The following is a 27,641-nucleotide window of genomic DNA, read 5'->3' on the forward strand; positions in this document are numbered from 1 at the left end:
TTCCCCACCACCACCAGAGCCAGAAACTTGAGCGACAATTCCTCCCCCTTTACCCCCCCCCTTTCAGCTCCCTCCCCATCCCTCCTCAAATTGCTCTTGTTTTAATGCTTTCAAGAAGGAATTCCTTGCAGAAGGCAGCCAGCCACAAAAGCAGCTACTGAAGCATGGCTGAAGAGGGGGTTGGAGAAGCATCTGGAAGCTGGGGGGCTTTTTCATCCCACCCAGATCTCTCAATTTGCAGAATTTTTTCCCCTTCCCAGTCTAAATGCAACCCAGGGCCAGGAGACTGGGACCAGCATGTGCCAGTTGGGTTTCTCCAGTTGACCTCCCAGCTCTCCCCTTGTTTCCCTGCAGTGACTCTGATTGGCATCAGATGAGACTTTCTTGGCCCTGCTGGGTTCCCCAGGAGCATCACTGATCCAAGGCCAGCAGAAAGCTCTGGGGCCCTTGAGCTTTGTGGTTTCTCTGATGAGGTGAAGGCAAATCACAGGGAAAATCGGATCCCAGGAATGAAACAAACAAAAAACCAAAAACAAAAAAAACAAATAAAAGCCCCCCCCAAAAAACCCCCAACAAACATGCTTCATTGTAGTGGTGAAAGCCTGATGGAGAAACACCACTGATGGTGGGCAATGTGTTGGGAGTGAATCATGGAATCACAGAACACTTGGGGTTGGAAATAATCTTAAATATTATCCAGTTCTAAGCCCCCTGCATGGTCAGGGACCCCTCCCCCAGCCCAGGGGGCTCCAAGCCCCATCCAACCTTCAACACTGCCAGGGATGGGGCAGCCACAGCTTCCTTGGGCAACCTGGGCACCCAGGGGCTCAGCACCCTCAAATTAAAGAATTTCTTCCTCATGTCCAACCTAAATCTCCCCTCTTCCAGTTTAAAGCCATTTCCCCTTGTTCAGTCACTCCAGGTCCTTGTCAAAAGTCCCTCCCCAGGACAAATTGATCAAATCTCTGTCCTTTTCTCTGTGTGCAAGGGATGATAGTTTCCTACCACCTGCTGCTCCTTACAAAGTGCCTCATCCCTTAATCCCCAGCAAATATGAGCCAGGATCTGCATCTCGGAGACTTTTCTGTTTAAACATTTAACTCTGCTAAGAAAAAAAAAATAAAAATTAAGTCCCAGGACAAGATTCGGGGAGAGAAGTTTTTATAAGGACATTCAGTGACTTCCAAACCTGCCCGTTACAGCTGCAAGAGCTTTCTTCTTGCTCTCAGTGTGGCAAGACCAAGCAGCAGATAAAACTCTGAAATGCTTGGGGAGAGGGGAAGGGAGGCTGAAGCAAAGATAACATCAAGAAACCCTGATTAGCAAGGAGGCAGCCATGTGAAAAACGAGATAACCAACCTGCCTTGGGTGCTGAGACAGCAACTCCCTTGCTGCCCCAGCCACTGATGTAGCAGAAGGTTGGTTTTTGTTTTTTTTTTTTTCCCAAGAGGCCACTTCTCCTTCCAATGAGCTGCCCTTGGCTGCTACTCCAGGTTGTTACAGTAGGAAGAGTCAAAGGCACCTTTGGACTTGGAAGGGTCACTTGTTGTGCACTTTGGGAGGGTCAGAGAGGTGGGCTGGGGTCAGAGGATGGGTTGTGGTGCTTTGTCCTGCCTGACTCAACACCTTCTTCGACTTGGATTTATGGGCAGTGCTTTGCCTTGACCATTTCACTGCCCCTGCAAGCAAAGGAGCAGAAAAGAAGTGAGCAGGTACCAACTGGTTTGTGTTTCAGCTCGTCCAGGCAACTTCTGAGTTTTGGAAGTCTCCTTTTATGCCTCTATTTCTAAATCATAGAATCAGAGCTTCATAGAAGGGTTGGGGTTGGAGGGGAATTTAAAAATCATCTGGCTTCATCCCTCCCAGGGGCAAGGACACTTTCCTCTAGACCAGGTTGCTCCAAGCCCCATCCAACTCTTCCAGGGATGGAGCAGCCACAGTTTCTCTGGGCAACCTGTGCCAGGGTCTCACCACTCTCACAGTGAATAATTTATTTGTAATTTCTAATCTAAACCTTCCATTTCCAGTGCAAATACAATGCCTGGGCCCTCTCTGTGGTTTCTGAAGCCAAGTGGCACAGCAAAGTTTGTGTCTGGATTTATGGGCAGTGCTTTGCCTTGACCATTTCACTGCCCCTGCAAGCAAAGGAGAAGAAAAGAAGTGAGCAGGTACCAACTGGTTTGTGTTTCAGCTCGTCCAGGCAACTTCTGAGTTTTGGAAGTCTCCTTTTATGCCTCTAAATCATAGAATCAGAGCTTCATAGAATGGTCGGGGCTGGAAGGGAACTTAAAAGTCATCTGAATTCACCCCCCCATCCCTGCCAGGGACAGGGACACATCCTCCAGGTTGCTCCAAGCCCCATCCAACACTTCCAGGGATGGAGCAGCCACAGTTTCTCTGGGCAACCTGTGCCAGGGTCTCACCACTCTCACAGTGAATAATTTATTTGTAATTTCTAATCTAAACCTTCCATTTCCAGTGTAAATACAGTGCCTGGGTCCTCTCTTTGGTTCCTGAAGCCAAGTGGCACAGCACAGTTTGTGTCTACAAAACTAAATTCATTTTTCCCCCCCAAAAAAATCCCCAAGAGTGGAGGAATATCCAGTACCCCTGACCTCTTATCCTACCCTATCACTTGGCACTCTCTGCAAGACTCATTTGCTCAGATAAAAAACTCTTCCAAGAAGTGGGCTACTGCTCAGATGGGGTTCAGAGGCAGCACGGAGCTCACGTTGAGCCTCGTGGCTCACATCACATTTGTTGCCAAGGAGCAGGAGGTACAACAGGGATGGGGTCTGGGGCTGTCAAATGGAGGATTTGGGGGCTTTATATCAATTTAATAAGACTGTAGAACCACAGTCTACAAAGCTGCAGCATTGCTGGCAGCTCATCCCTTCTTGTCCCCACCTCTGGGACCCCATGTGTGTCCTGGGGATCCATCCAAGCTTTTGTTGTGCTGTTCACTGACCCAGCTACAAACCTTCTCCTATGTTTTATTTTCTTTTTTTTTTTTTTCCACCTTGGGTTAGTTTTGTGCAAGCTCAGTGAGTTGAAGCAGCTCATGGAAGGATGCACAGAGCCAAGAGGGAAGAAGGGAGATGGGAAAGGAATCCCACTGCTGCTGAGATGCCTTCAACCAGGGATGCTGGAAGGGGGACAGGGAGAAGGGACAGAGAAATTCCCTTTCTACTTTGCTGGATAAAGGGAAAAACACATGAAAAACAGAGAAGCCACACAGAAAACTTCAACAACTCAGCCATCACCTGGATGCTGTAAAACAGAGAAGCCACACAGAAAACTTCAACAACTCAGCCATCACCTGGATGCTGTCAGGAAGGATGTCACAGGAGGGTGATGACACAAGACACCAAAGCTGAGTCTGACCCAGCAGGGGTTCTGCTGGCTGAGCTTCCCCCCCAAGTGTAATCTGTTTATTGCCACATCCTGCGAGGTGCAAGACAAAGATCAGCTTCAGGTCAGCAGCTCTTGCAGGGGCAGCTGAAGTTTGAGAGGCTGAGCTCACCAAATGAGGCTCTGACAGCAGAGTTGGTGCAGAGGGAGAGAGGAAATTCTCCATCTGGGGGGAAAAGACTCTTTGGCATGGCCTAATATTTAATACAGGCTGATGCTGTTGAGTTCTGCCTTTTGGTTAGGGCTTGCCCTAAGGGACTCATTTTGTTTTTTGGCTTTTTTTTGTTTGTTTGTTGGGTTTTTTTGTTCGTTTTGGTGTTGTAATGGTCCTAATTGAGAGCTGCTAAAAATCCACTTGCAGTAAGAGAGAAGCAGACAGAGAAACCCCTCTACACTTGTCCTTTTGCACCCAAAACGGGTGGGGGATCCCTGCTGGCTTCTTCCTTTGATCTGAACAGTGTCAGAGAGTGAGGGGGTTTGGAGAGATCAGAGTTTAAAAAGCTGAGATGGGGTCAGAGAGCTGCACTGCCCAGGGAGGACCTAAATACACACCAGGAATCATCATCCCCCCCACCCCAGGGATGTGGGATGAGGATGGAGCTGCTGGGTAGGAGGAATTGAAGTCAGAGACACCTGTATATCTCTGCTTTCCCTCCTCCTGGTCTTCAGGCCCAAAGAAAATTTATTTGGCCACCAAAGCTGAGGAGCTGGGTGTCCCCAGCCCTGTGCCTTGGTGACAGGAGAAAAGATCACACGGAATCTCAGAAAAAAAAGATCTCAAGGATCATCACATCCAGCTGTCAGCATCCCACCCAAATAAAATACACACAGCAATATCTGTATCATCCACCAGAACATGTCCTGAAGTTCCTCAGCTCCCTGGTTTTTAAACACCTCCAGGGATGGGGACTCCAGCACCTCCCTGGGCAGCCCATTCCAATCCCTGACTGCTCTCTCAGGAAAGAAATCCTTCCTCAGATTTGCTCTAAACCTCCCCTGGGGCAACTTCAGCCCATTCCCTGGGCTCCTCTCATTGTTCCCTGGGGAGAAGAGCCCAGCACCCACCTCCCTACAACCTCCTCTCAGGGAGCTGTGGAGCTCCCAGCTAAATATTCCCAATTCTTTTCTCCATATAAATACTCTATATAAATATAGCTATAGAAATAATTCCCAATTATTTTCTCCAAACTAAATATTCCCAGTTCCCAAGGCCTCTCCTCACAGGATTTGTCCTCCAGACCCTTCCCCAAGGATGGCAGTCAGGATGATGGGAAGTGCAAGGCTTGGAGCTCCTCAACAAAGGAATGAGCATCCCAAGCCCTGCAGCCAAGGCCAAAGAGCCCAGCACCCACCTCCCTACAACCTCCTCTCAGGGAGCTGCAGACAGCAAGAAGGTCTCCTCTCAGCCTCCTCTTCTCCAAACTCAACATTCCCAAGCCCCTCAGATTTCTTCTCCAGACCCTTCCCCACTTGCTTGCCCTTCTCTCAACTCCCTCCAGCCCCTCAATGTCCTTCTTGGAGTGAGGGGCCCAGAACTGAACACAGCCCAGGGGCACCATCCCTGCCCTTCTCCTGCTGGCCACACCATTCCTGATCCAAGCCAGGATGCTGGTGGCCTTTTTGGCCACCTGGGCACACTGCTGGCTCCTATCCAGCTGGGTACCAACCATCACCCCTCACCCCAAGCTGCCTGGCAGGTAAGAGCTGCGGTTCAGGTGGTTCAGTGTCAGAAATTTGGGATAACTTTGCCAGCCAGGGGACTGATTTCAGCTGGATTTGATGGAGAGGCTGAGCCAAGCAGAGGGAAAACCTCCAGGCAGCATCTTTCCAACCCCAGGAGAGCCCCTGCTCCACAGACCCAGCCCAGGATAAAATGATGCCACGAGGCTCAGAGCTGGGGGGGTGACTCTCAGCATCTCAGCATCAGCTTTCAAAGGGCCACAGGAGTTCAGGGGGTGGTGGCAGGGCCAGCAGCTGCCTCTGCCTGAGCTGTCTGGCTCGGGGTTACCCCTCACAGGGCCTGCAGACAAACCAGAATAATCCCACTGAGCTCAAAGCACCGCTCTGGGGGGGGCTATTTTGAGGAGAAACCAAACAACAACTGCCTGGAGCTGGAAGATGTAACTGGGATTTCCTTCCCTCCAGCCTTGACCCCTCTGGGTGCAGAGTTGCCCTCTTGCTTTTCCTCTTCCTGATGCAAAAGAGCTCACACCAAACCCAGACAAGTCAGACCTGCCAGCAGGCAGCTGAATTTTATTTATTTATTTTATTTATTTTTATATTTTTGTGTATATATTATATTTATTTATTTTAATATTTTATTTATATATTTATTTTTATATTTTATTTATGTTTTTTTTTAATTTGTTGGTTTTATGATTTTTTTTGTCTGTTGTTTAGATTGCAGGAGATGAAATCCCGGGCCAATCCTTACCCTTCTTTCCTCTCTATTTTGCTGTGATGGATTTTATAGTCCGGGGATATCTGTTAATCTCAAAGTGCAATCACAAGAAAAAAAAAAAAAATCCTATCTTTCAGAAATACCCAGGGATGGGAAGGCTCCAAAATATGGGGTGAGAAAAAAAAAAGAAATTTTTCCCTGAACTTAGAGCTTGTCTTCATTTAATAAAGTTAGGCAGGAGTTGGGATTTGTGGGATCTCTGGATGGGATTATTTTATTAATATTATTCTTTATGCTCTGGGTCACAGTCTGAGGTAGAATATGATTTTCTTTCCCTTCCAGCTACAGATTATTCATAGAATGGTTTGGATTAGAAGGGACCTTAAAGCTCATCCCAGGTCCAACCTCCCACCATCCCAACACTCGACTTCATCCAACTTCCATTTAATTTCAGATCCTTTCCTGATCCCTGAGGAGAAGGAGCTGATCAGAGCAACACCAAGCAACAAATCAAGGAGCAAACCACCCACCAGCACATCTTTTAACCATCTGCTTTCTGCATTGGGGTTTTTGGATGGTTGGGACCTGAGAATTGCCCTGGGGTGATCCAGAAGAATTTTCCTGCTTTATTCCAGACCTTCCTGCTGGAGATTATCACCAGTGCTGGATAAAATTCCCTTGGGAATAGAGGTTGGGACCCTTCTGCCGGGCTGAGTTTGTCCCTGTCTCGGGTTATGCCAGCAAAAAAGGGTCCCAAATCCCCTCTTGCCACCCCTGGAATTTCTGGGAAAGTCCTAAAGCTTCTCTGCAAATCCAGAGGGAAACTTCAGCTCTTCCCAAGAAGCCTGGGAAGGGCCAGGGCTGGGGAAGAGCAAACAGAAAGGGGGCTGAGACCTTTCTGACATCCCTCGAACATGCACAGAGGGGCCCAGAACGCTGCCAAAAAGTAAGGAAAAAGTAAAACCTCCCCCAGTAAAGTCTTGATCCAGTTTGTTACCCATTTCCTATCCCACATGGACTTGTTTCCTTGGACCACATTGAGCTCAGGCCACTCCAGCCCCCTCAGGCTGCTGCCTCTTTGCCAAAATGAAGCTGTTCTCACCCAAAACCCAGCAGAAGGCTGGTGGCTGTTTATTAATTTTTTTTTTTTCCCCCTGTTCTTATTATCCTGCAGAATATCTCCTCCAGTATTTCCCCCTGGATTGGGAACTGCCAGAGAAGGGGATCAGCACCTTTTGGATAAAAAAAAACCAACACTGCCTGCATCTGAACTTTTCCTGTGTTCTCCTGATGTCAGAGTCCACTTTAAAAGTTCCTTTTCCCAATATCTTCTTTTCAAGGCCACCTTTGCAGAGCTGTCTGACTCAGGGCATCTTTGCTTCTCTCTCCCTTGGACCAAGAAGCAGAAATACCCCAAATTCACCCCCTCACCCTGCCGGATTCCCAGCAGAAAGGGCTCAAGCAACAAGGAAAATTCCCAGCAGAAAGGGCTCAAGCAACAAGGAAAATTCCCTTTGCCTCTCAAGGGGGTGTCAAGCAGGAATGACCCCAGGAAAAGGATGGAAGAGGATTTTAGGGATCGCCAAGGGAGCTGGAGGACAGCAGAGCTTCACCCAGTACTTTACCCCCCAGCAAAGCCAGGGTCTGTCCCTCCCAACCTCCCCTAAGGAGCAGGGCAGGGATGCTGATCCTGAGGGATTTTTCCTGGCCACAGGATGACAACCACACCACAAGGAGATGACAATTTCTGCAGGGACACATCCAGCTCTGACAGGACCCACTCCCACAGTGCTGAGTGTCCCCTTTTGGTTTATCCTTAATGCAGGGACTTGTGTCCTGCCCCACGATGTTCCAGTGACACAAATACTCAAAGGAACCACTTCCCACCCCTACTTTGCTTCCAAAATTTGCTTTTTCCATCAGCTTTGCTGCCTGACAAAAGGACCAAGGGGAGCGACAGCCTCGGATTTGGGATGCATCCCATTCCACCCGGGCTCAGCATCACCAAACCCTCGGATCCAAAGCCACCAAGCTGAAAAAAAACCAACCCAAAAAAACCAAAAAAAACCCCCCAGCAACGAAGGCCATGAGTCCCAACATTCCCATCTCTCAGCCAGAGGATTTGTGCCCTGGAGCTTTGAGAGGTCGGCTGCTTCAGCCTGCAGGAATCCTCCTGACTCCAAGCCCACAAAAGAGCTTTGCTTTTGCTCTGCTGGAGGAATGAAAGATCAGGTACCACTTTTAGCTCAGCCCAAAGCTTCCCCTGGAGCCTGGCTCTAAATTAAGTCTTTGCATCCCCATCTTTCTGCAGCTGCTTTCATTGATTTTTTTTTTTTTTTTTTTTTTTTTTTCCCCTTGCTTGTTGCTTCTAGGAGAGAGGCACTTCGTGACTTCTCTTAATGGCAGCACAGAAAACACACTCAGGAAAAGGTCAGCTGGATCCCTGACCCTTCTTACAGTGGACTAAAGAAGAAATCACCAAGCTGAAACATGCAGTCAATACCATGGAGTGTTTTCAAGTTCATCTACAAAACCCCAGTTAGCTTGGGAAAGAAATAACAGCCACAAAAATAAAATAAAATAAAATATAAAATAAAATAAAATAAAATTAACAATAAAATAAAATAAAATAAAATAAAATAAAATAAAATAAAATAAAAATAAAAATAAAATAGGCACCCTGCAAGCTGTTCCCTGCAAACTGCTGCACAGTGGGATGCCACGGGGCTGACCCTTTTTTTTTTCCCCCAGCTTCAGCAGATGCCAGAAAGGACCCACAACATCTCTGCAGCCCTCCAACTCTCAAGCCAACTTTTCAAACCTTCTGGCAGCTCCTTCAGCTGTCAAAAGTGGGGCTGAAAAGCAAGGGAAGGGGCTGAAACTTATGCTTCAGCCTGGGCCTGGGGAAAGCCAAAGGGGTTTGTAGGGGCAGGACCCTAAATCAGGACAGGAGGGGACCTGGTTTTTGGAAATGCAACTGAGCCAAAACTCTTATCTCTTCTGCACTTAACTCTTCCCAGCTAATTTCCCTGTTTTCTTGTCCTTCTGGCAGAGCTATTTCTGAGTCCAACTCACCCTAAGTCAGCCACAAGTCCCTGTCACCTCCCCAGCCTGGCCAGCAAATACTTGTGATGTGCAAAAATCTGTTTTGATGGGACTCTAGGAGATAAAACACCCTCTGGGAACACGAGGCAGCTGATGCTTGGTTCACTATCTGCTTTTCTGCCTTTTTTTTTTTTTTTTTTTTTTTTTTTGGAGGTCCTGGGACGTACTGGGAGAGGGGAGCAAACTGGGGATGGGACTGGAGATGCCCTCTGCAGCCCTCACCTCACTTTTCTGGGTCCTGAAGTTTGGGAAAATGCAATCCAGGTGCTCCAAGAACCTAAATTTGCAGAGACACCAAAGCCAGGAGGAATTTTGGTGCTGATTTCAGCTCCAGCAGGGCTGTGGGGCTGTGGGGTTGGGGGCAGCAGGTGCTACCCTGACAGGGAATGATCCTAAAAGCAGATGGAGTCCTGGAGATGTGAATCTAACCCTAAAAAAAAAAAACAAACCAGGAGACCTCAACCCTGAGTAAAAACTCAACAAACCTACAAGCTTCCCTATTTTAATTTGGGTTTTGAAAGGTGTCCTGTGCTCAGAACTGGACCAAGAGAAGGGATGGACTGCAGCAGGGGTTGGTTCTTCTTATTTATTGATGGGATGTTTCTCTCCAGCCCTGCACAATGTCCCAAGTTGTCCCTCCCAGGGTCCTGCCTGATGATTCCTGGAGGATCAGAGAGGACCTGGCTGGAATTAGGGGCAGGCTGAGCCCACTCCAACACCTCAGCATCCCTCAGGGAAAGCAGACCCAGCTTTAGGTGGTGGTCAGGGTCTTTCCTACACCAGAAGGTGTAGGAAAAAATGCTCAGCAGTGATTCCAGGGATGGAAAAAGCAAAGCAAACACCTATCAAAGCAGCAAATCCATCACTTGGTAAAGAGCTGGAGCCTGATTCCAGCTGACATTGCCCTTCACTGCTGCAGAAAGGTTTTGGAGACCACTTGGGGTCTGTAGGATCTCAGCCCTTTCCCCCATCACCAAGGGAGTTTGGGCAGAATTCAGCCCTTTTTGCTACTTCTGTGGAGATCTTCTCCCTGGGTGTGGGCAGGAACAGGTGAAAACTCTGCCAGGAAGCCAAGGGTTAATACTACTTGGATGCTCCTGAGTGTAAACTGTCTGCAAACCCTCAACTCTGAGCTCCTCTTCAGACTGAATCCCAAAGAGGAAGGCACTGGTTCACTGAGATCAGGCAGACTGAGGAGATTAAATTCAAATTAAATGGATCATTTGGGGAGGCAGAGGGGGGGAGAAAAGAAAGAAAAATAGAAAAGTGGAATAAAAATTGCCCTTTACCCATTGGTGTATTTTAAATTATTCCACCCAAAATCCTTTCCTCAGAGCCCTGTCAAACTGCACTCTGGAGGGGTTTAAAGTGATTTAAACTTTTTTTTTTTTGGGGGGGGGGAAGCACAGGGATTTTAATTCCATCTGGTGCAAGCAACTCTCAAGACCCAAACTACACATAGAATCTGCCAGCGAGATGAAAGCCACCGGGATGAGAAGAAAATAAAAATGAAAAAAAAATACAAATAATAATATTTAAAAAAATAAAACCAACCCCAAACCTCAGCCCTCTGCCTTGATACAGTAAATTACTCATCAAGGAAACAGCCGTGCAGATCGTTCAAGAATGCAAAAGGGAAAGAAAAAAAAAAAAAAAAAAGAAAAAAAAAAAAAAAAAAAAAAAAAAAGAGGAAGGGGGGGATGTAGAGGGAGGGGGGGGGAAGATTGAGGGACTCACCAGAGCGTAGACTGAACTCAGGACGGAGCAGCAGAGGATCAAACCCAGGCTGTGATAAACCAGATATGATCCCATATCCAAGAGGCTTCTTCCAGCATCCAAGCTCGCTCAGGGAAGTCGGAGGACGAGAGGTCTTCCAAGCTCTCCGCTTGCAGATGATTTCTCCTTCTCCTTCCCTCCCGCCCCCCCACCCCCCACCCCCTCCAGAATTTGTGTTTGATTGTTTGTTTGTTTCCACAGTTGGGGTTTGTTGGTTTTTTTTGGTTTTTTTTTTTTTTTTTTCCCGACGGTGCTGTCGTATTATTTTTTTTTTTTTCTTTTCGATTTTTTTTTTTTTTTTTTCTTTTTTTCTATCTTTCTCTAGCCAGAAAGGCACATGACAAGAAACCCCGGTCCTTTGCTTCGTTTTCTCATGGCTGGAGATCTGGGCAGCTCCCGAAATGAAGCCGAGGAGCCCATGTGAAGCCAAAGCAACTTCGTCCCCTTCAGAGCTGCAGCCCCTGGTGCTGTTTGTTTTCCGTGTGCATCTGTCTCGGAGCAGAAAAAATCACATCCATATGTCAAAACTGCTCTTCTGGTTCCTTTTTATGAGGCAGTGGGAAGTTCAAATAATTTCTTTGTCAAACGCAAACACACAGAAAGAGGGAGGGAGGGAGGGAGGAGGGAGAGAGGGAGGGAGAAGGCGAGAGAAGGGGTGGGAGATCGGAGAGGGTGGGGGAGGCTTTTAACCACTGCTTTATTTTTAGATCCAGTAATTTTATCTTTTAGGTTTCGGAGGGGTTTGGGGGGAGAAAAAAAAAAAAAAAAGCAAAAAGAAAGCAAGAAAGGAAAAAAAAAACCCTTTTTTTTTTTTTTTTTTTTTCCCCCTCTCATTTTTTCCGCATGCAAACAGATCGCGAAGTCGAAAGTTAAGAAAAAAAAAAAAAAAAAAAAGTGAAAACTTTGCGATGTTTTCACTTCGCAATTACCTTTTTTTGCCAGCAGTTGTACTCTTGCAGAAGGGGTTTCTTTTAATTTTTTTTTCCTTGTCTATCCCGGCGCGTTTCAGCTCCACAATAGGTTTATTCTGCCAGGCTTCCAGGTTGCAGGGTGTTTTAGTTACAAATCGGGATTTTTGCTTCTCTCGCCCTCTCTGTCTCAAAGGATCTGCAGTTTCAAAAAGCCGATTGAGTACGGCATGAAAGCGTGAGGCTGAAAGATCGCTCCCCCCCTCACCCTCCCGCCCCCCCTTTATATAGATTTTTTTTTCTTTTTTTTTTTTTTTTTTCTTTTCCCATTTTTTTTCCCCGCGGCAAAACCACTTTTCGCTCCTTGAAATTATTTTTATTATTATTTTAATTTTAAATTTTTTTTTTACTTTTTTTTTTTTTTTTTTTTTTTTTTTTTTTTTTTTTTACTTTTTTTTTTTTTTTTTTTAATTTCTTTTTTCCACTCCCGCACCCTCATGGGCACCAACTCCTCCATCCCATACCCAGGAGAAGCCTTTTGAAAGCTGGGAAGGGGGGGGAGAGGAGGGATGGGGGGGGGATCCCAAGGAAGGGGGAGGTTGGGGAGCCGCTACCCCTTCCCGGAGCCCATCGCACCGCTGCTTCCTCCCGTCCTCCTCTTCTTCCTCCTCCCTCGCCTGGATTTCAGCAGCTTTTCCGAGTTTTAAGGCAAGGTTATTACTCCCAGCTCAGCCGGGTGGTGATTTCATTCATAAAACTACCAGGAAAAAAAAAAAAAAAAAGAAAAAAAAAAAGAAAGAAAAAAAGAAAGAAAGAAAAAAAAAGATGAAGAATAAAGGAACAAACAAAAAAAAAATAACCCACCTTTCACACCCCCCAAGCCAAACTGTTGGGGTTTTTTTTAAAATCAGGCTCCAGCATCCATCCCCTCATCTTTTTTTCGACGTGGGAGGAGAAGTGAGGAGGGGAGGGGGCTAAAAAATCCTGACAAGGATGCCCCACGCCAGCAAAACCCCCGGCTCTCTGCTCCGGGCTGATTCACTGGGAGAACTTGGGGAATAAAGTCATGGGGTTGGGGTTTTTTTGTTTGTTTGTTTGGTTTTTTTTTTTTTTTTCCCGGGTATACAGAAGGAGCGGCAAAGAGGGGAAAAAGAAAGGAATAATAAGGAAAAAAAAAATAAATCCAACCTCCTCTCTAGCTCTATCAGAGCAGACGGTAAAAACATCAAGTTTTCGCGGAGTGGAGCTGTGTGCATTTCTGGTTTATTTTTTGGAGCGAAGGGAAAAAAAAAAAAAAAAGAGAGAGAGAAAAAAAAAAAACCCTTCTACAGTCGGTTTGTTGCTTTTTTTTTTTTTTTTTTTTTTTTTTTTCACAGCCCTATGGCCGTGAATAGGTGCCTTCAGCTAATTTTATGAAAAGGGGCTCTTTCCAAGGCTAAGGTAGAGTAGGGCTTCCTGTAAGAGAGAGAGAGAGAGAGGGGAAAAAAAAAAAAAAAAAAAAAAAAAAAAAAAGAAAGTTCAGCTCTTGATGCAATCTTTTCCTCCTCCTCTTTTACAAACCCTCTGCCTCTCCCTGCCAGGCTCAGAGGATCTCCCCGGCTGCAGGGGGCAGCGATGTGGATATTAAAGCATCCCCCACCCCAAACCCCCCCCCCCATCTCCCTCTCCAACCCCATTTGGGACAGGATCCCATTGGTTGGTCGGAGCCAGGCTGCGAGGGAGGGGTTGGGAAGTGCGGGCTCCAGCCTGAATCCCTCCCTCCTCATCCCACCTCATCCCTCCTCATCCCTCCTCATCCCACCTCATCCCTCCTCATCCCACCTCATCCCTCCTCATCCCTCCTCATCCCACCTCATCCCACCTCATCCCTCCTCATCCCACCTCATCCCACCTCATCCCACCTCATCCCTCCTCATCCCATCTCCCTGAACCACCACCAACCCCCCAAACCCTCCCCTCGTGGGTATCAGAGAGGCTTTGGGGATGGGGAGGGGGAGATGGGGGAGATGGGGGAGATGGGGAGGAGGGGGAGAGGGAGGGGAGGAGATAGGGGGAAATGGGGAGGGGGAGATGGAGGGGGTGACATGGGAATGGGGGGGATGGAGAGGAGGGGGAGATGGGGAGAGGAGATGGGGAGGAGGGGGGGCAAATGGGGGAGAGGGAGGGGAGAATGAGATAGGGGGAAATGGGGAGGGGGTGACATGGGAATGGGGGAGATGGAGAAGAGGGGGAGATGGGGAGGGGTAGTTGAGGAGGGGGCAACATAGGAATAGGGGAGATGGGGAGGAGGGGGAGATGGGGGAGAGGGAGGGGAGAAGGAGATAGGGGGAAATGGGGAGGGGGAGATGGAGGGGGTGACATGGGAATGGGGGAGATGGAGAGGAGGGGAGATGGGGAGAGGAGATGGGGAGGAGGGGGGGCAAATGGGGGAGAGGGAGGGGAGAATGAGATAGGGGGAAATGGGGAGGGGGTGACGGGAATGGGGGAGATGGAGGAGATGGAGAAAAAGGGGAGATGAGGGAGATAGGGAGAAGGGGAAGATGGGGGAGATGGGAAGAGGAGGAGATGGGGAGAAATGGGGAGGGGGAGATGGGGAGGGGGTGACATGGGAATGGGGGAGATGGAGAGGAGGGGGAGATGGGGAGAGGAGATGGGGGAGATGGGGAGGAGAAGGAGATGGGGAAACGGGGAGGGGGAACTGGGGAGGGGGTGACATAGGAATGGGGGAGAGGGAGAAGAGGGGGAGATGGGGAGAGGAGATGGGGAGGAGGGGGGGCAAATGGGGGAAAGGGAGGGGAGAATGAGATAGGGGGAAATGGGGAGGGGGAGATGGAGAGCAGGAAATGGGGAGGGGGGAATAGGAATAGGGGAGATGGAGAGGAGGAGGAGATGGGAGGGGGGAGGATGGGGGGAGATGGAGATGGGAAGGAGATGGGGAGGAGGGGGCAGATGGGGGAGATGGAGAGGAAAGAGAGATGAGGGAAATGGGGAGAGGGAGATGGGGAGGGGGTAACAGAGGAATGGGGGAGATGGAGGAGTGGTAAATGGGGAGGGGCAGAAGATGGGGAGGGGGAGATGATGGGGAAAATGGAGAGGGGGAGATGGGGTGGAGGAAATGGGGAGGGGGCAACATGGGAATGGGGGGAGATGGAGTGAAGGGGAGATGGGGAGGGGGAGATGGGGAGGAGGGGGAGATGGGGAGGAGGGGGAAATGAGGGAAATGGGGAGGGGGAGATGGGGAGGGGGTGACATAGGAATGGGGGAAGTGGAGGGGGGGAGATGGGGAGAGGAGATGGGGAGGAGGTAAGATGGGGAGAAGGGGGAGATGGGGGAGATGAGGAGGGAATGTGAGGGGAAAATGGGGAGGGGAGGTAGGGAGGGGGGAGATGGGGAGGAGATGGAGATCAGATGGGGGAAATGAGACTGAGGAGGGGGAGATGAAGAGAAGGGAAAGATGGGGAAGAGAGGGGAGATGGAAGGGAGATGGGGAGGAGGGAGATGAGAGGGGAGGTGAGGAGAAGGAAACGGAGGTGAGATGGGGAGGGGGAAATGAGGAGAAAGGGAGAGATGGAAAGGTGGGAAAATGGGGAAAAGGGAGATGAGGAGGTGGGAAGATGGGGAGGAAGGGGAGATGGAGAGGGGAAGATGGGGAAGGGACAAATGGGGAGATGGGAAGGGGGGAGATGGGGAGATGGAAAGGGGAGGAAGATGGGGGGAGGATGCTGAGGGTGGGGAGTTTAAAAGCAGTGAAGCCACCCACCCCCCTCAACAGCCCCCTCCCCTTTTTCAGCCTAATCCCAAAGGAAGCTCTTGCAGCTGGGATTCAGAAGATATTTACTGGGGAGAAGGGCTCAACAAGGAGGGAGCTGAGAGGGGGTGATTTGGGAGGGGTTTCTTGGGGAATCCCTGGGCAGGTATTTCCACCTCTGCTGGGATTTTGTTTCCTGGGATCTGTCCCACTCCACACAACTGATGGGGGAGCTGGGAGGGATGGGGGGGGGGGGGATGTTTGAGCCCTTTTCCCAGTGGAGGAGAGGTGGGGGGTGGGCATCTGTGTGTGTTTAAATATGGGGTGGGCTGAACAAATATGTACTCAGGGCTCTCTGGTCTTTCTGAGGGAAAAGAAGAATTCCCTGCAAAGTTTTCAGGGGCCCCATCACAGCTCCCTCACTGCTTATTATTTATTTTTTCCTAGGAGAGAGGGGAGAGACAGGGGAAAAGTTTGGATATTAAAATGCCCCCAACTCCTGCCACCTACACCAGGAGGAGGTGATGTAAATAACCCAAGATTTTATATGGTTATGGGCACGGCCACATCCAGGCTTTGGTCCCTGTCTCTATCCATTCTCTGATGTATGGGACTGCCCCACAGGTGCCTCTGGGCTGGTTTTGCTCCCCCAGATCATTTAATGATTAAAAAGCAGATATTCCTGAACTGCTGAAGCTGCACAAGAAGGAAAATATCCCCTCCCTTCATCCCTGGTTGCCCAAAAAATATAACATGGGAACCAGACACTGGTTGTGCCTTGCTCTGCTGGGCCAAGACTCCGAGGGATGGATTCCTTTTATCCACAAGAAACATCACCTCACACCTCAGGACTTCCCAGATCCAAATCATAGAATTATCACAGTTGGGAAAGACCTCTAAAGACCATCAACATCCCCCTCTCCCCCAATAAAATAAAGATATTTATCAATAGCTGTATCACTGGGCCCACTAGAGGATAAATCACGGAATGTTCAGGGCTGGAAAGGATCCCAGAGCTGCTCCAGTGCCAGCCCTGTCCCAGCAGGATCCCCCAGGGCAGGGCACCCAGGAACACATCCAGGGGGGGCTGGAAAGGCTCCAGAGAAGGAGACTCCAGAACCTCTCTGGGCAGCCTGGGCCAGGGCTCCCTCACCCTCCCAGCCAAGAAGTTTCTCCTCAGCTTCAGCTGGAACTTCCCATGTTCTCCCTTCAGCCCAGGATTCCCTGTCCTATTCCTGGGCACCACTGAACAGAGATTGGCCCCTTCCTCTTGCCCCCCACCCCTCAGCTCTTGATGGACATTCAGCAGATCCCTCATCCATGCTCATTGCTAAGAGCATCTCCTGAAGTTCCTCATCTCCCTGGGTTTTAAATCCTTCCAGGGATGGGGACTCCAGCACCTCCCTGGGCAGCCCATTCCAATCCCTGACTGCTCTCTCAGGAAAGAAATCCTTCCTCAGATTTGCTCTAAACCTCCCCTGGGGCAACTTCAGCCCATTCCCTGGGCTCCTCTCATGGTTCCCTGGGGAGAAGAGCCCAGCACCCACCTCCCTACAACCTCCTCTCAGGGAGCTGTGGAGCTCCCAGCTAAATATTCCCAATTCTTTTCTCCATATAAATACTCTATATAAATATAGCTATAGAAATAATTCCCAATTATTTTCTCCAAACTAAATATTCCCAGTTCCCAAGGCCTCTCCTCACAGGATTTGTCCTCCAGACCCTTCCCCAAGGATGGCAGTCAGGATGATGGGAAGTGCAAGGCTTGGAGCTCCTCAACAAAGGAATGAGCATCCCAACCCCTGCAGCCAAGGCCAAAGTTGGTTCCCCCAAGTGGTAGCTCCCAAACTACCCCAAGTAAGACACAAGTGAGGACACAGAAGGTGCTGCCCAACCATCCCATCCCTCTCTCAGACACAGCCACCCAACATTCCCCACTCAGATCTTTTGCTGCTGCTCTGGATGAGCTCAGATCCCCAGGAAAGGTCTCCTCAGATGCCCCTCTGCTCATCCCATCACTTTCTTCTCCCTCCTCTGGGCAGAATGGGAATGCAGGACAGAGATGCAGAGCAGGACTGCAGGGCTGGGTGGTGAAGATGTTTTCTAAAGTCACAGTGAATCAGGTCACAAGGACTTCCAGTACCAGAGGAGAACATGGGAACATCTTCATCCTTCCTGAGACTTGTCCACATAAAAATATTCCCTGTCTTGATTCATGGGATGAAGACAATGAAGGGCCTGGCAGTTTTAAGCCCCACCATCCTTGGAAAATGTGCTTTAGGCAAGAGCAGGCCAGAAAGAGAAAAAGTTTATTTCTGAACAGGTACTCCAGGAAAACCCTGTTGTCATAGAGCTATAGAATCATGAAATGGCTGAGGTTGGAAAAGACCTTGGAGATCATTTCCTTCAAGCTGCTGCCATGCCCAGGGACACCTCTCATCCAGCCCAGGTTGCTCCAAGCCTCCTCCAACCTGGCTTTGAACACCTCCAGGGAGGGGGCAGCCACAGCTTCTCTGGGCAATCTGTTCCAGAGGCTCAGCACCCTCCTGCTGAAGAACTTCTTCCTCAGCTCCAGCCTGAACCTCTTCTCCTGCAGTTTCAATCCATTTCCCCTTGTCCTCTGGCTGGACACTGAGGAAAAGTCCCTCTGCAGCCTTCCTGGAGGTTCCCTTCAGGGATTGGGGGGCAGCTCTAAGGTCCCCCTGGAGTCTTCTCTTCTCCAGGCTGAACAATCCCAGCTCCTCAGCCTCTCCTGGGAGCAGAGCTGCTCCAGATAGGATCCAAATGGGAATGTTAGACCTAAGAAGTGATTCACTATTTTTATTTTGTCTCCCCCCACCCCTCAGAAAAAGCAAAATGTTAGAGGAGAATCTGTGAATGTGTAGAAAATAGAAAAATAAGCAGTTAGGATAAGATTATTACTCCAGTGAAATGAGACTTGAGCAGACTGAGGTCTTCTGAGGCTTCTTTGTGTTTTATTTCCATAAAAATGTAGACTTTTTCTAATAAGATACTTCAAACCCACAAATTTTATCAGGAAGAGTAGAAGAGAATGAGGAGAGAGTCAGGTAAAGAATGTATTCCAGCTCTTGGATCATCTTTGTGGCCTCTGGACTCATTCCAACACATCCCTGTCCTTCATCCTTTCCCATCACCCCCAAACTCCCATCCTCTCTGCCATTCTTACAAGAAGACCCTTTATCTTTCTAAAGATTTTGAGGGTGAGATGAATAATTCTGCAGGTCCAGATGCCTCCTTGTCTTTGGGATGATGGATGCAGGTGTGGGAGGTCCCTGCTTGGGTGTCTTCCCACTGGAGGACTCCATTCTCCTTAAAATGGGAATTTATCCAGATCTATCCCAGCCTCGTATTCCTACCAAGACAAAGGTAATTCCAAAGTCTCCAGTTTTCCTTTGTTTTTCTTTCAGATTGTGTCCACCAACGTGTATCTAATGAACCAAGAAGGAATGCAGCACTAGAAGAACCCTTTTTAATGGGTTTTTTTTTGTTTGTTTTTTTTTTAAGGAAACCCTTGGGAATGGGCTGAGTTTGAAATGAGTTTCTCTAACATCTCACAACAAACCTCTCCAAATGTTTAGATCCTTCTGCTGATGCAAAACAGGAAAAAAAAATTAATGGATGAATTTAAACTGGCTAAGGTTTTGCCCAGAAATGATCATTCTTTTGAATTTTAAAATATTTGGAATATTTGGAATATTGGGTTACTTTTTTCACAGCCAAATAAGAAAACCTCTCCTGTCCCTGGGTTGTTTTCTTCCCAGCTGGGGGAACATTTCCCTTCTGGAGGAGCTGAAATCCCACTCAGGATTAAAACCTTCTCTGGGGTCACTCAAGTTCAGTGAAACCTCATGGATCCCATCAGCCAAAGGCAATGATCAGGGAGGCTCTGATTCAGGTGGCCCTGGTAATAATCTGTAAAAAAAGTTGGACCAGAGACTGTCACAGAGAGTGAGGTGGCCTTTCTGCCCTCTCTTCTCAGGTTTTGGATGTTAAGTCAAGGCTGAAATATAAAAAAAAAAAAAAAGGATTTTTGACCAAATTATGTTGTGCTTCAGGCCAAATGGCCCCGATGGATTTGAGGCCACGGTCACTGCGTGTGTTGCAAAGAAGAGAGGTTTGATGTCACCCCTTTCTCTTATTGTCACCAGAGAAAAAGAAGGGTAAAAAAATGGTCCTCAGGGCCTGATGCTGTTTGCACAAGGCTGAAGTCAGAATTTTTGGCTGTGGAAGCTGCATGTGATGGCTTCTTTGTTGGCTCTTGAAGGAAAACATCTGCTCTGGTTCTTAATCCAAGGGGAAAAGCTCTGTCAGAGCAAAACCAAAATAGAAATGAGGGTCCTGAGGGTAAGTCAGGATAGTTCTGGGTGCCTCAGTATGGGGTGCAGAGTCACCAAAAAGAACAGCCCAGATTGGTGTTGCCAGTGGAAGTCAGGACTCCCCCAATCTTTACCAACAAACACCTGGATGAGATTGTCCTGGATCCAACTCTTTATTCCTTGGATAGTCCTGCCTGAAGATCTCTTTCAGGGGAAAGGAAGGGCAAAATTAAACATTCTGCCCTCAAATTCCCAGCTCAGATGAACAGGAGCTTTTCATGTCATGAAAAAGGAGAGATGAGAGAAAAATTGGAATAGAAGAAGCTGTCAGAGATGAGTTTGTGGACGTGGACTCAAGAACAGTGACACCCAGGGCTGGGGTGTTTTGGGGTGATTTTTTTTTTGGGTTTTTTTTTGTCAAGCAGAAAGGAATCTATCTGGATATCATCTGGGTAAGCTCTTAGACCTAAGTGAGGTTCTGTCCTTCTTCTTCCTACTGCTCCACCAACACCACAGTCACCACAACCAGTAACCTGTAAAGTGAGGTTTCCCTGGAAGATCTTCTCCAGAAAACCAAACCATCCGAATCTCAAGGCTTCCAGGGATGGTAGGTTATGTTCCTTTCCTTGAAACACAGCATTGGCCAGGAGTTAAGCACATACAGTTCTGGAAAATCAACCATCTTTTATCTAAGCTGATGCTGGCTGCTCCTTCCTCTGAGTTTTTCCATCAGCATTTAGCAGCTGAGGAAGAGGACTGTCTTGTAAGTGAGACAAGGAAATACACTTTTTTTCCTTACACAGCCTCAGTGAACAGCAAATGAATCTTTATGATGACCCAGAGACCAGAGAATAAGTAAGCAAAATGCTTTCTAGAACAATATTTTGCTTTTCATCAGTTTTCTGGTTTGATTCCTTCTCAATCCTGCTTCCCTACCTCCCTACCTACCCACCTAAGCAAAAAAAAAGTGCTTGGAGCACCCTGGGCTGGGGGAGGTCTCCCTGACCGTGGCAGGGGACTGGATGAGATTTCAGGTCCCTCCAACCTAAATCATTCCAGGATTCTATGATTCTGTGACAGTCTCAGAGCTCTGGTCCACCCCTTCCAATTCAAACCAGTCCAGGACTCTAATAACTACTGCCAGGACATCTATTGCTGGGTTCCCATGGACATTCCCAGACCTCAGTAACCCCTAAATAAGAAACCTTGTAGGGCACAGATGTTCCATTAGAGTTTAAAAGTCTTGAATGGTTTTTGCTTTCCTTCCACCAAGTCATCTAACCCATTTTGAATCCATGCCAACCAGATCCTGGGTGAGGGGTTTTGCATCTTCACCACCTGCTTGTGAAGAGCCATCTCCTTCCATTCGCTTTGCATCTGCCCTGAACTTTTCAGTCCTGTGTGCCCCATCTCTTTATTAGGAGAATCCCAGCTTACCCAGTGACCCCCTTCATAGAATCATCAGAAAGATTTGGGTTAGCAGGGATGAGACATCTGCAGCCTCCCTGGACAACCTCTTGCAGGATCTCACCACCCTCATAACATCGATTTTTTTTCCTAATGTCAAACCTAAATCTACTCTCTTCCAGCTTAAAAACATTACCTTTTCCTGTCACTCTGTTCCCCTGTAAATATCCCTCTCCAGCTTTCCTGGAGCCCCTTCAGGCACTGGAAGGTGCTCTAAGGTCTCCCCATTGCAGCCTTCTCTTCTCCAGCCTCAACACCCCCAACTCTCTCAGCCTGGCTCCAGAGAAAAACTCTTCCAGCTCTCTGATCATCTCCATGGCCTCCTCTGGACTGGCTCCAACATCTCCATCCCCTCCTTGTATTTCCCATAGTACTGCTGGTGAGGTCTCAGGATTTTCAGGAGATTTTCACAGCCTTGATGATTTTTACAGATCTTTCTCCTACCCAACACCCTCCATTTCTTCAGTGCCCTCTTTTCCAGGCTGAAAAATCCAAGGTTATTTTGACAAACCAGGATTCAACCCAATAACCTAAAAATGACCAAGCCTTCAAGCCACTGATATTGGTGGTCAGAATTTTTCTGGACAAGGGCTGCAGCCCCCTTCAGGATAAAAGTTGAGGCTCTTCCTCAAGGGTTTGGAGAACCCGATGAAAGATTTTATTCTTGCAGCAGAAAACTTGAATAACCTCCCAAAGAGACCTTGTTTGCCTCCCCTCCAGCTCAGTGCCAGCTCTGCAGGTCTCAGGCCATCACCTTTGAGTGCTTATCAGAGCTGAAATGGACTGTGACCCCTGGGGAAAGCTCAGCCCAAGGCTGTGCATGAGAATCCCTCACATGCTCCCCACAGACTCAGCCAACCAGGCTCAGCAGAGATAAACAGAGCTTTAGCAGGGCAAGACCAATGCTGGTTTATGGTCCCCAAGGAGCAGGTTTCAAACTCAGCAACTGTAAAAAAAAAATTAAATGTATGTAGCTGCCTCATCACTCCCCTATCTGGCTCAATGAGGAGCTCTCCTACAGTTAGTAATAAGGAGACTCCACCTTCTGCCACACCACTTTTTTCATAAAAAAATGAGAAATATAAAAGTCTTGCTTACAAAGAACACCCTGTCCAGTAGTGATTGGCCACAGAATCATTGAGGCTGGAAAGGACCTCTGAGATCATCAAGTCCATCCCAGGACCTAACAGCACCACACTGACCATGGCCCTGAGTGCCACATCCATCCTGTCCCTAAACTCCTCCAAGGATGGTGACTCCAACACTTCCCTGGGCAGCCCATCCCAATCCCTGATCTCCATGAGGAAATGCTTCCTGATATCCAACCTAAACCTCCCCTGGAGCAGCTTCAGGCCATGTCCTCTTCTCCTGTCAGCAATGGTTTGGAAAAAAAGCTCAACCCCCCCCGGCTCCAACTTCCTTTAAGGGAGTTGTAAGAGTGATAAGGTCCCCCCTGAGTATCTTCTTCTCCATGTTAAACAACCCCAGCTCCCCCAGCCTCTCCTCAGAAGACTTTTTCCCTTTAGTTTCCCTTTAGTTGCTTCTCCTCTGGACCCATTCCACCACCAAAATGTTCTTCTTGAAGTCAGGGGCCCAGGACAGGACACGAAACCCAAGGTGAGGCCTCCCCAGTGCTGGGTACAGATGGAGAATCCCATCTCTGAACCTCTTGGCCACAACTAAAGCAGAGAAGGTCCCTGCAGCTGTAGGATGCTGTGAGTTTGATGTTGTTGGAACAGAACCTTCCCCATCCCTCCTGGCCTGGTTTGAACACCTCAATACGTAGGCAGCTCCATTTCAAACTCTTGAAGAAGACTGAGAAGCCAGGCAGACTTCCCCAGATTGCTCCAGCTGTTAGAACTCCATGAAAAGCCCATCCAAGCTGCCAAGAGCCCTGCCAGCCAAGGACCTGGCCCACTTCTTTCCATGCCTGACTCCAGGGTGCAGCTGGCAGCTGTGAAAGGGCTCATTTGGGAGGTGGTGTGGCTGGGATCAACATCACTTAAGTGATAATCTGTTAATCAGAGCTTCTTCTGTTGGAGGAATGATCCCAGCTCTTCACCCTGTGCTGGCACTTTTCTGCCACAGAGCTTGCCAAGTTCTTTCAGCTCCTGGCACATTCAGAGGGTTGGTTTTTTTTTCCTATTTTTTTCTTGCTCACCTCTGCTTGTGGTTCTGCCTGGGGGTTGGATGACAACACGAAAATAAAGGACAATTTGCTGCAAGGCCAGAGAGATCAGGCCTGGCAGGCACCTGGCAATGGAAGGGGAGAGGGGGGAAAAATTTTTAAGGAGTAAAAAAAAGACCTTAGAATCATAGAAGTGGTTTTAGTTGGAAGGGACCTTAAAGATCATTTAGTTCCAAGCCCCCTGCCATGGTCAGGGACCCCTCCCCCAGCCCAGGGGGCTCCAAGCCCCATCCAACCTTCAACACTGCCAGGGATGGGGCAGCCACAGCTTCCTTGGGCAACCTGGGCACCCAGGGGCTCAGCACCCTCACCCCAAACAATTTCTCCCTCCCTCCCTGCCCAAGATCTCCTCTCCATCTCCCCTCTCCCAGCTCCAAACCCTTCCCCCTCGCAGGCTCCCATCCCTCCAGGCCCTTGTCCCAAGTCCCTCCCCAGCTTTTCTGGAGCCCCTTCAGGCACTGGAAACATCCTAGTAGCCTACTAGTACTACTACTACTAGTTTACTAGTTAGTACATCATAGGCATCATATCAGGACATATCAGGCATCATCCACCCTGAGTGCTGCTGGAGATGGATCCCCTGATGGGTGGATTTTCAGTCCGAACCAGTCTGGAATAAATAAATTAAAAAAAAAAAAAAAGAACAAATGAGGATTTTCCAGACCCACAGATGAGAAACTTCACCCCTGAAACCTCAGCATTACATCTGCTCCTACAAAGCCTGGATTTGGAGGTTGTTTATGTTGATAACTTCTGCTGTCAAAGCCTCAAGGTGGCACCTGATGGTGACAACCCTGACTCCCCTTTTGAAGCATGAGAAAAGCCTCTAAATTAAAAACAAGGCTCTACTTGGGTTTGTCTGAAAAACTGCTGCTTTTTGTGTTTGGCTTGCTGCAAAAAAAAAAGGGGTTTTGTTTCCAGCTCTTGATCTTCCTTATGCCTTCCATTCCTGTCTGGAATGGTCTTCCAGTCCTTCTAAAATCTCCTTTATTGAAGTGGAGAACTTTAAAAAAAAGTCACCTCCCATTGAAGCTTCCACCCTGCCTTGGGCAAAATAGAATTAACAAAAGCAAACAAACAAACAAACAAAAAAACAACAAAAAAAGAACCAAAACCAAAACACCCAACCCATATATTTTCAGTGTCAATCACTAGAGGCTTGAAGTCTTGAAGTAGGCAATTATTTTAAGCAATGAATGATTATGAGCTGTTTTCCTACTGCCCTCTTCACATAAACTTGGGAAGAAAGCATCCTGGGGTGCAGCAATAAAATAAAAATACCAGCACTTGCAGGCTAGAAGAAATGCAGTAAAATTCAAGCTGGCCTTGCAGAAGTGGAGATAATATCCTTCTCTCATTGTGATTTGTTAGCAGTTCATCCAACTTTTTTATTTGTAATGGAAATAAGAAGCTAAAGCATGAAATGGAAATAAGAAGCTAAAGCATGGAAGCTACTTGGGGTAGATTTTTAAAAATCATTTTAATTAATGAAGGAAAATCACTCTAAGTTTTAATGAATAGAACTTTTGTGTGTGTCTTTGTGTGGTTTTGATTTGTCCTGGGAATCCTTGCAGAATGAAATAGGGTTTCCCATTTGCCCTTTGATTTTAGGTAGGAGTTGGTGGGAGGCAAAGCTGGCGAGAGGGATGTGATCAGAAATCACTGAGTTCTTCCTGGTCACCACCTATAAAGTTCCTCAGGAGCTGCTGGAAGTTGCTCTGAGTGTTGTCTGGAGCAGGGTGACACATGTCCCAGCTCCCTGTGCCACCACTGCCTGCAGGGAATGACTTCCATGAGGATTTGCTGAACGGTGCTGATCCAGTTGGCTGCTGCTCACCAGTGGTGTCCCCCAGGGATCAGTGTTGGGCCCAGTTCTGTTTAATATCTTTATTGATGATTTAGATGAGGGGATTGAGTCCATCATCAGCAAATTTGCAGATGACACTAAGCTGGGGGAAAGTGTGGATCAGCTGGAAGGCAGGAGGGCTCTGCAGAGGGACCTGGACAGACTGGAGAGTTGGGATGATCCCAACGGGATGAGGTTCAACACAACAACCCCATGGGGAGCTCCAGGCTGGGCACAGAGTGGCAGAAAGGGAGCTGGGAGTCTGGATTGCCAGGAAGCTGAAGAGGAGGCAGCAGTGTGCCCAGGTGGCCAAGAAGGCCAATGGCATCCTGGGCTGGCTCAGGAACAGCGTGGCCAGCAGGTCCAGGGAAGGGATTCTGCCCCTGTGCTCAGCCCTGGGGAGGCCACAGCTTGAGTCCTGTGTCCAGTTCTGGGCCCCTCAGCTCAGGAAGGAGCTTGAGGTGCTGGAGCAGGTCCAGAGAAGAGCAAGGAGGCTGGGAAGGGATCCAGCACAAGTGCTGTGAGGAAGGGCTGAGGGAGCTGGGGGTGTTGAGGCTGGAGAAGAGGAGGCTCAGGGGAGACCTCATCACTCTCTCCAACTCCCTGAAAGGAGGTTGGAGCCAGGGGGGGGTTGGGCTCTTTTCCCAGGCAACTCTCAGCAAGACAAGAGGGCACAAGAGGTCTCAAGTTGTGCCAGGGGAGGTTTAGGTTGGACATGAGAAAGAATTTCTTTCTGGAGAGGGTGCTCAGCCGTTGGAATGGGCTGCCCAGGGAAGGGGTGGATTCTCCATCCCTGGAGATATTTCAAAAGAGCCTGGATGTGGCACTCAGTGCCATGGGCTGGGAACCACGGGGGGAGTGGATCAAGGGTTGGACTTGATGAGCTCTGAGCTCCCTTTCAACCTTCCAACCAATTCTATGATTCTATGATCCAGTTGGGAAACCCATCCAGCTTCTTGGGGTCACCATCAGGAACTCTCCTTGAGTTGGTGTCTCCAGGATGAGGAGAAGGATGGGACTTTTTTTGGCTGCTGTCCCTGCCTGAAGCACAATTTCACCTTTCTGGTGTCCTAACCCAGAGTTTTTCTTTAGTCTTTTGGTCAATGAAACAGCAAATACCAGCAGGGTGAGGTACAACAGAAACCAGTTCCATGATTCCCCCACAACCCAACCTTCATCCATGGAAACCCCTCCTCCCTTGCCTGGGTTGCACCTCATTCCCACCACAATCCCAGTCCCACATCTCTCCTTACTCATCCAGCTACAAAGGGAACCCCAAATTTATCTGCCAGGAGAATTCTTGCAACAGCCACAGGAGCTTTGTCTCCAAGGGCTGGCACAAGAGGGAGAGTCCAAGATTAAAAATAAAGGAGATTTTTAGATGGGCATTTCTCAGACACCAGGGATGCAACTGGGAAAACCTTGGAACTGAGAAGCCTGGAAGGAGGTGTTCAGAAAACCAGGTGGAAAGCAGTGCTTGTGGGCTGAAAACCTTTGGGGTTTTTTTTCATTTGTTTGTTTTTTACTTTTCATATCATATTATTTCGGAAGAGAAATCCCCTTTCCCACAAGTCTCACATTTCTCAGAAAAGCTGTTTTTAAGAGCATATGATGACAGTTTCTTTGAAGTAGTAAACACAAAAGAGTCTATTCAGGGACAGAGATTTCCCACCCTTCCTCGAGATGTGGCCACGTCCATCAGCCTTCTGCACAAAAATTTAGTGGTTAGATCATAAATCTGTGCCTTATTTTTTTTTTTTTTTTTTTTTTGTTCCATCAGAAAATAACTGGTTTTATTTCTAATTTTCTAAAGAAGCAAAATGATTGCTTTTTGATTGATGCACTGGATGATGGTCCTCATGCACCTTTGTTTAAAGCTACCTCAGACATTGCCATGCTCCCTGTTTTCCTCTGAAATAAGAACAAGGAAAGAGGGAAAATGAGAGTGGCAAAAGAAGGTGAGGAGCATTAGGAATTCTTTCTCTTGGGGTCATAGAATCACAGAATCATCCTGGTTGGAAAGGACCTTCAAGATGATCAAACCCAACCATCAGCCCTACACCACCTTCACCAGAAATCATCTTAAATTACCCATTTATTGAATACCTCCAGGGATGGAGACTCCACCACCTCCCAGGGCAACCTCTTCCAATGCTTCCCCACTCTTTCAGTGAGGAAATTTTTCCTAATATCCAATCTGAACCTCCCCTGGTGCAACTTGAATCCAGTCCCTGGATTCCAAACCAAAAAAAGGCCAACTACCAGCATCACTTCATCCTCCTTTCAGGTACTTGTAGAGGGCCATAAAATCTCCTCTTCTCCATCCCCAGCTTCTTCAGCCTCAAAGAGTGATGAGGAAGAGGGCTGAAGGTGGATTTGTGGAGAGGAACCCAAATAACCCATCTCCACCCTTCCCTCATCAATTCAAAGCTGGAAGTGCAAGGCAGTGCTTGG

The 27,641-nt window shown here is 48.2% G+C and overlaps 1 protein-coding gene across 1 annotated transcript in view; it reads right to left on the reverse strand.

Moving 5' to 3' along the window:
- PTH1R (parathyroid hormone 1 receptor) overlaps positions 1-10,939 on the reverse strand; it is a 132,935-nt gene extending 121,996 nt beyond the window's left edge. The window contains exon 1 of the mRNA XM_071734523.1: positions 10,655-10,939. Coding sequence (XP_071590624.1) covers positions 10,655-10,729 — 75 coding nt within the window. The 5' untranslated portion in view covers positions 10,730-10,939. The remainder of the gene's footprint in view (positions 1-10,654) is intronic.
- Between the last annotated feature and the right edge of the window lie 16,702 nt (positions 10,940-27,641).

This window comes from Heliangelus exortis, chromosome 2 (assembly GCF_036169615.1).
Source record: "Heliangelus exortis chromosome 2, bHelExo1.hap1, whole genome shotgun sequence".
Classification (NCBI taxonomy): Eukaryota; Metazoa; Chordata; class Aves; order Apodiformes; family Trochilidae; genus Heliangelus; species Heliangelus exortis.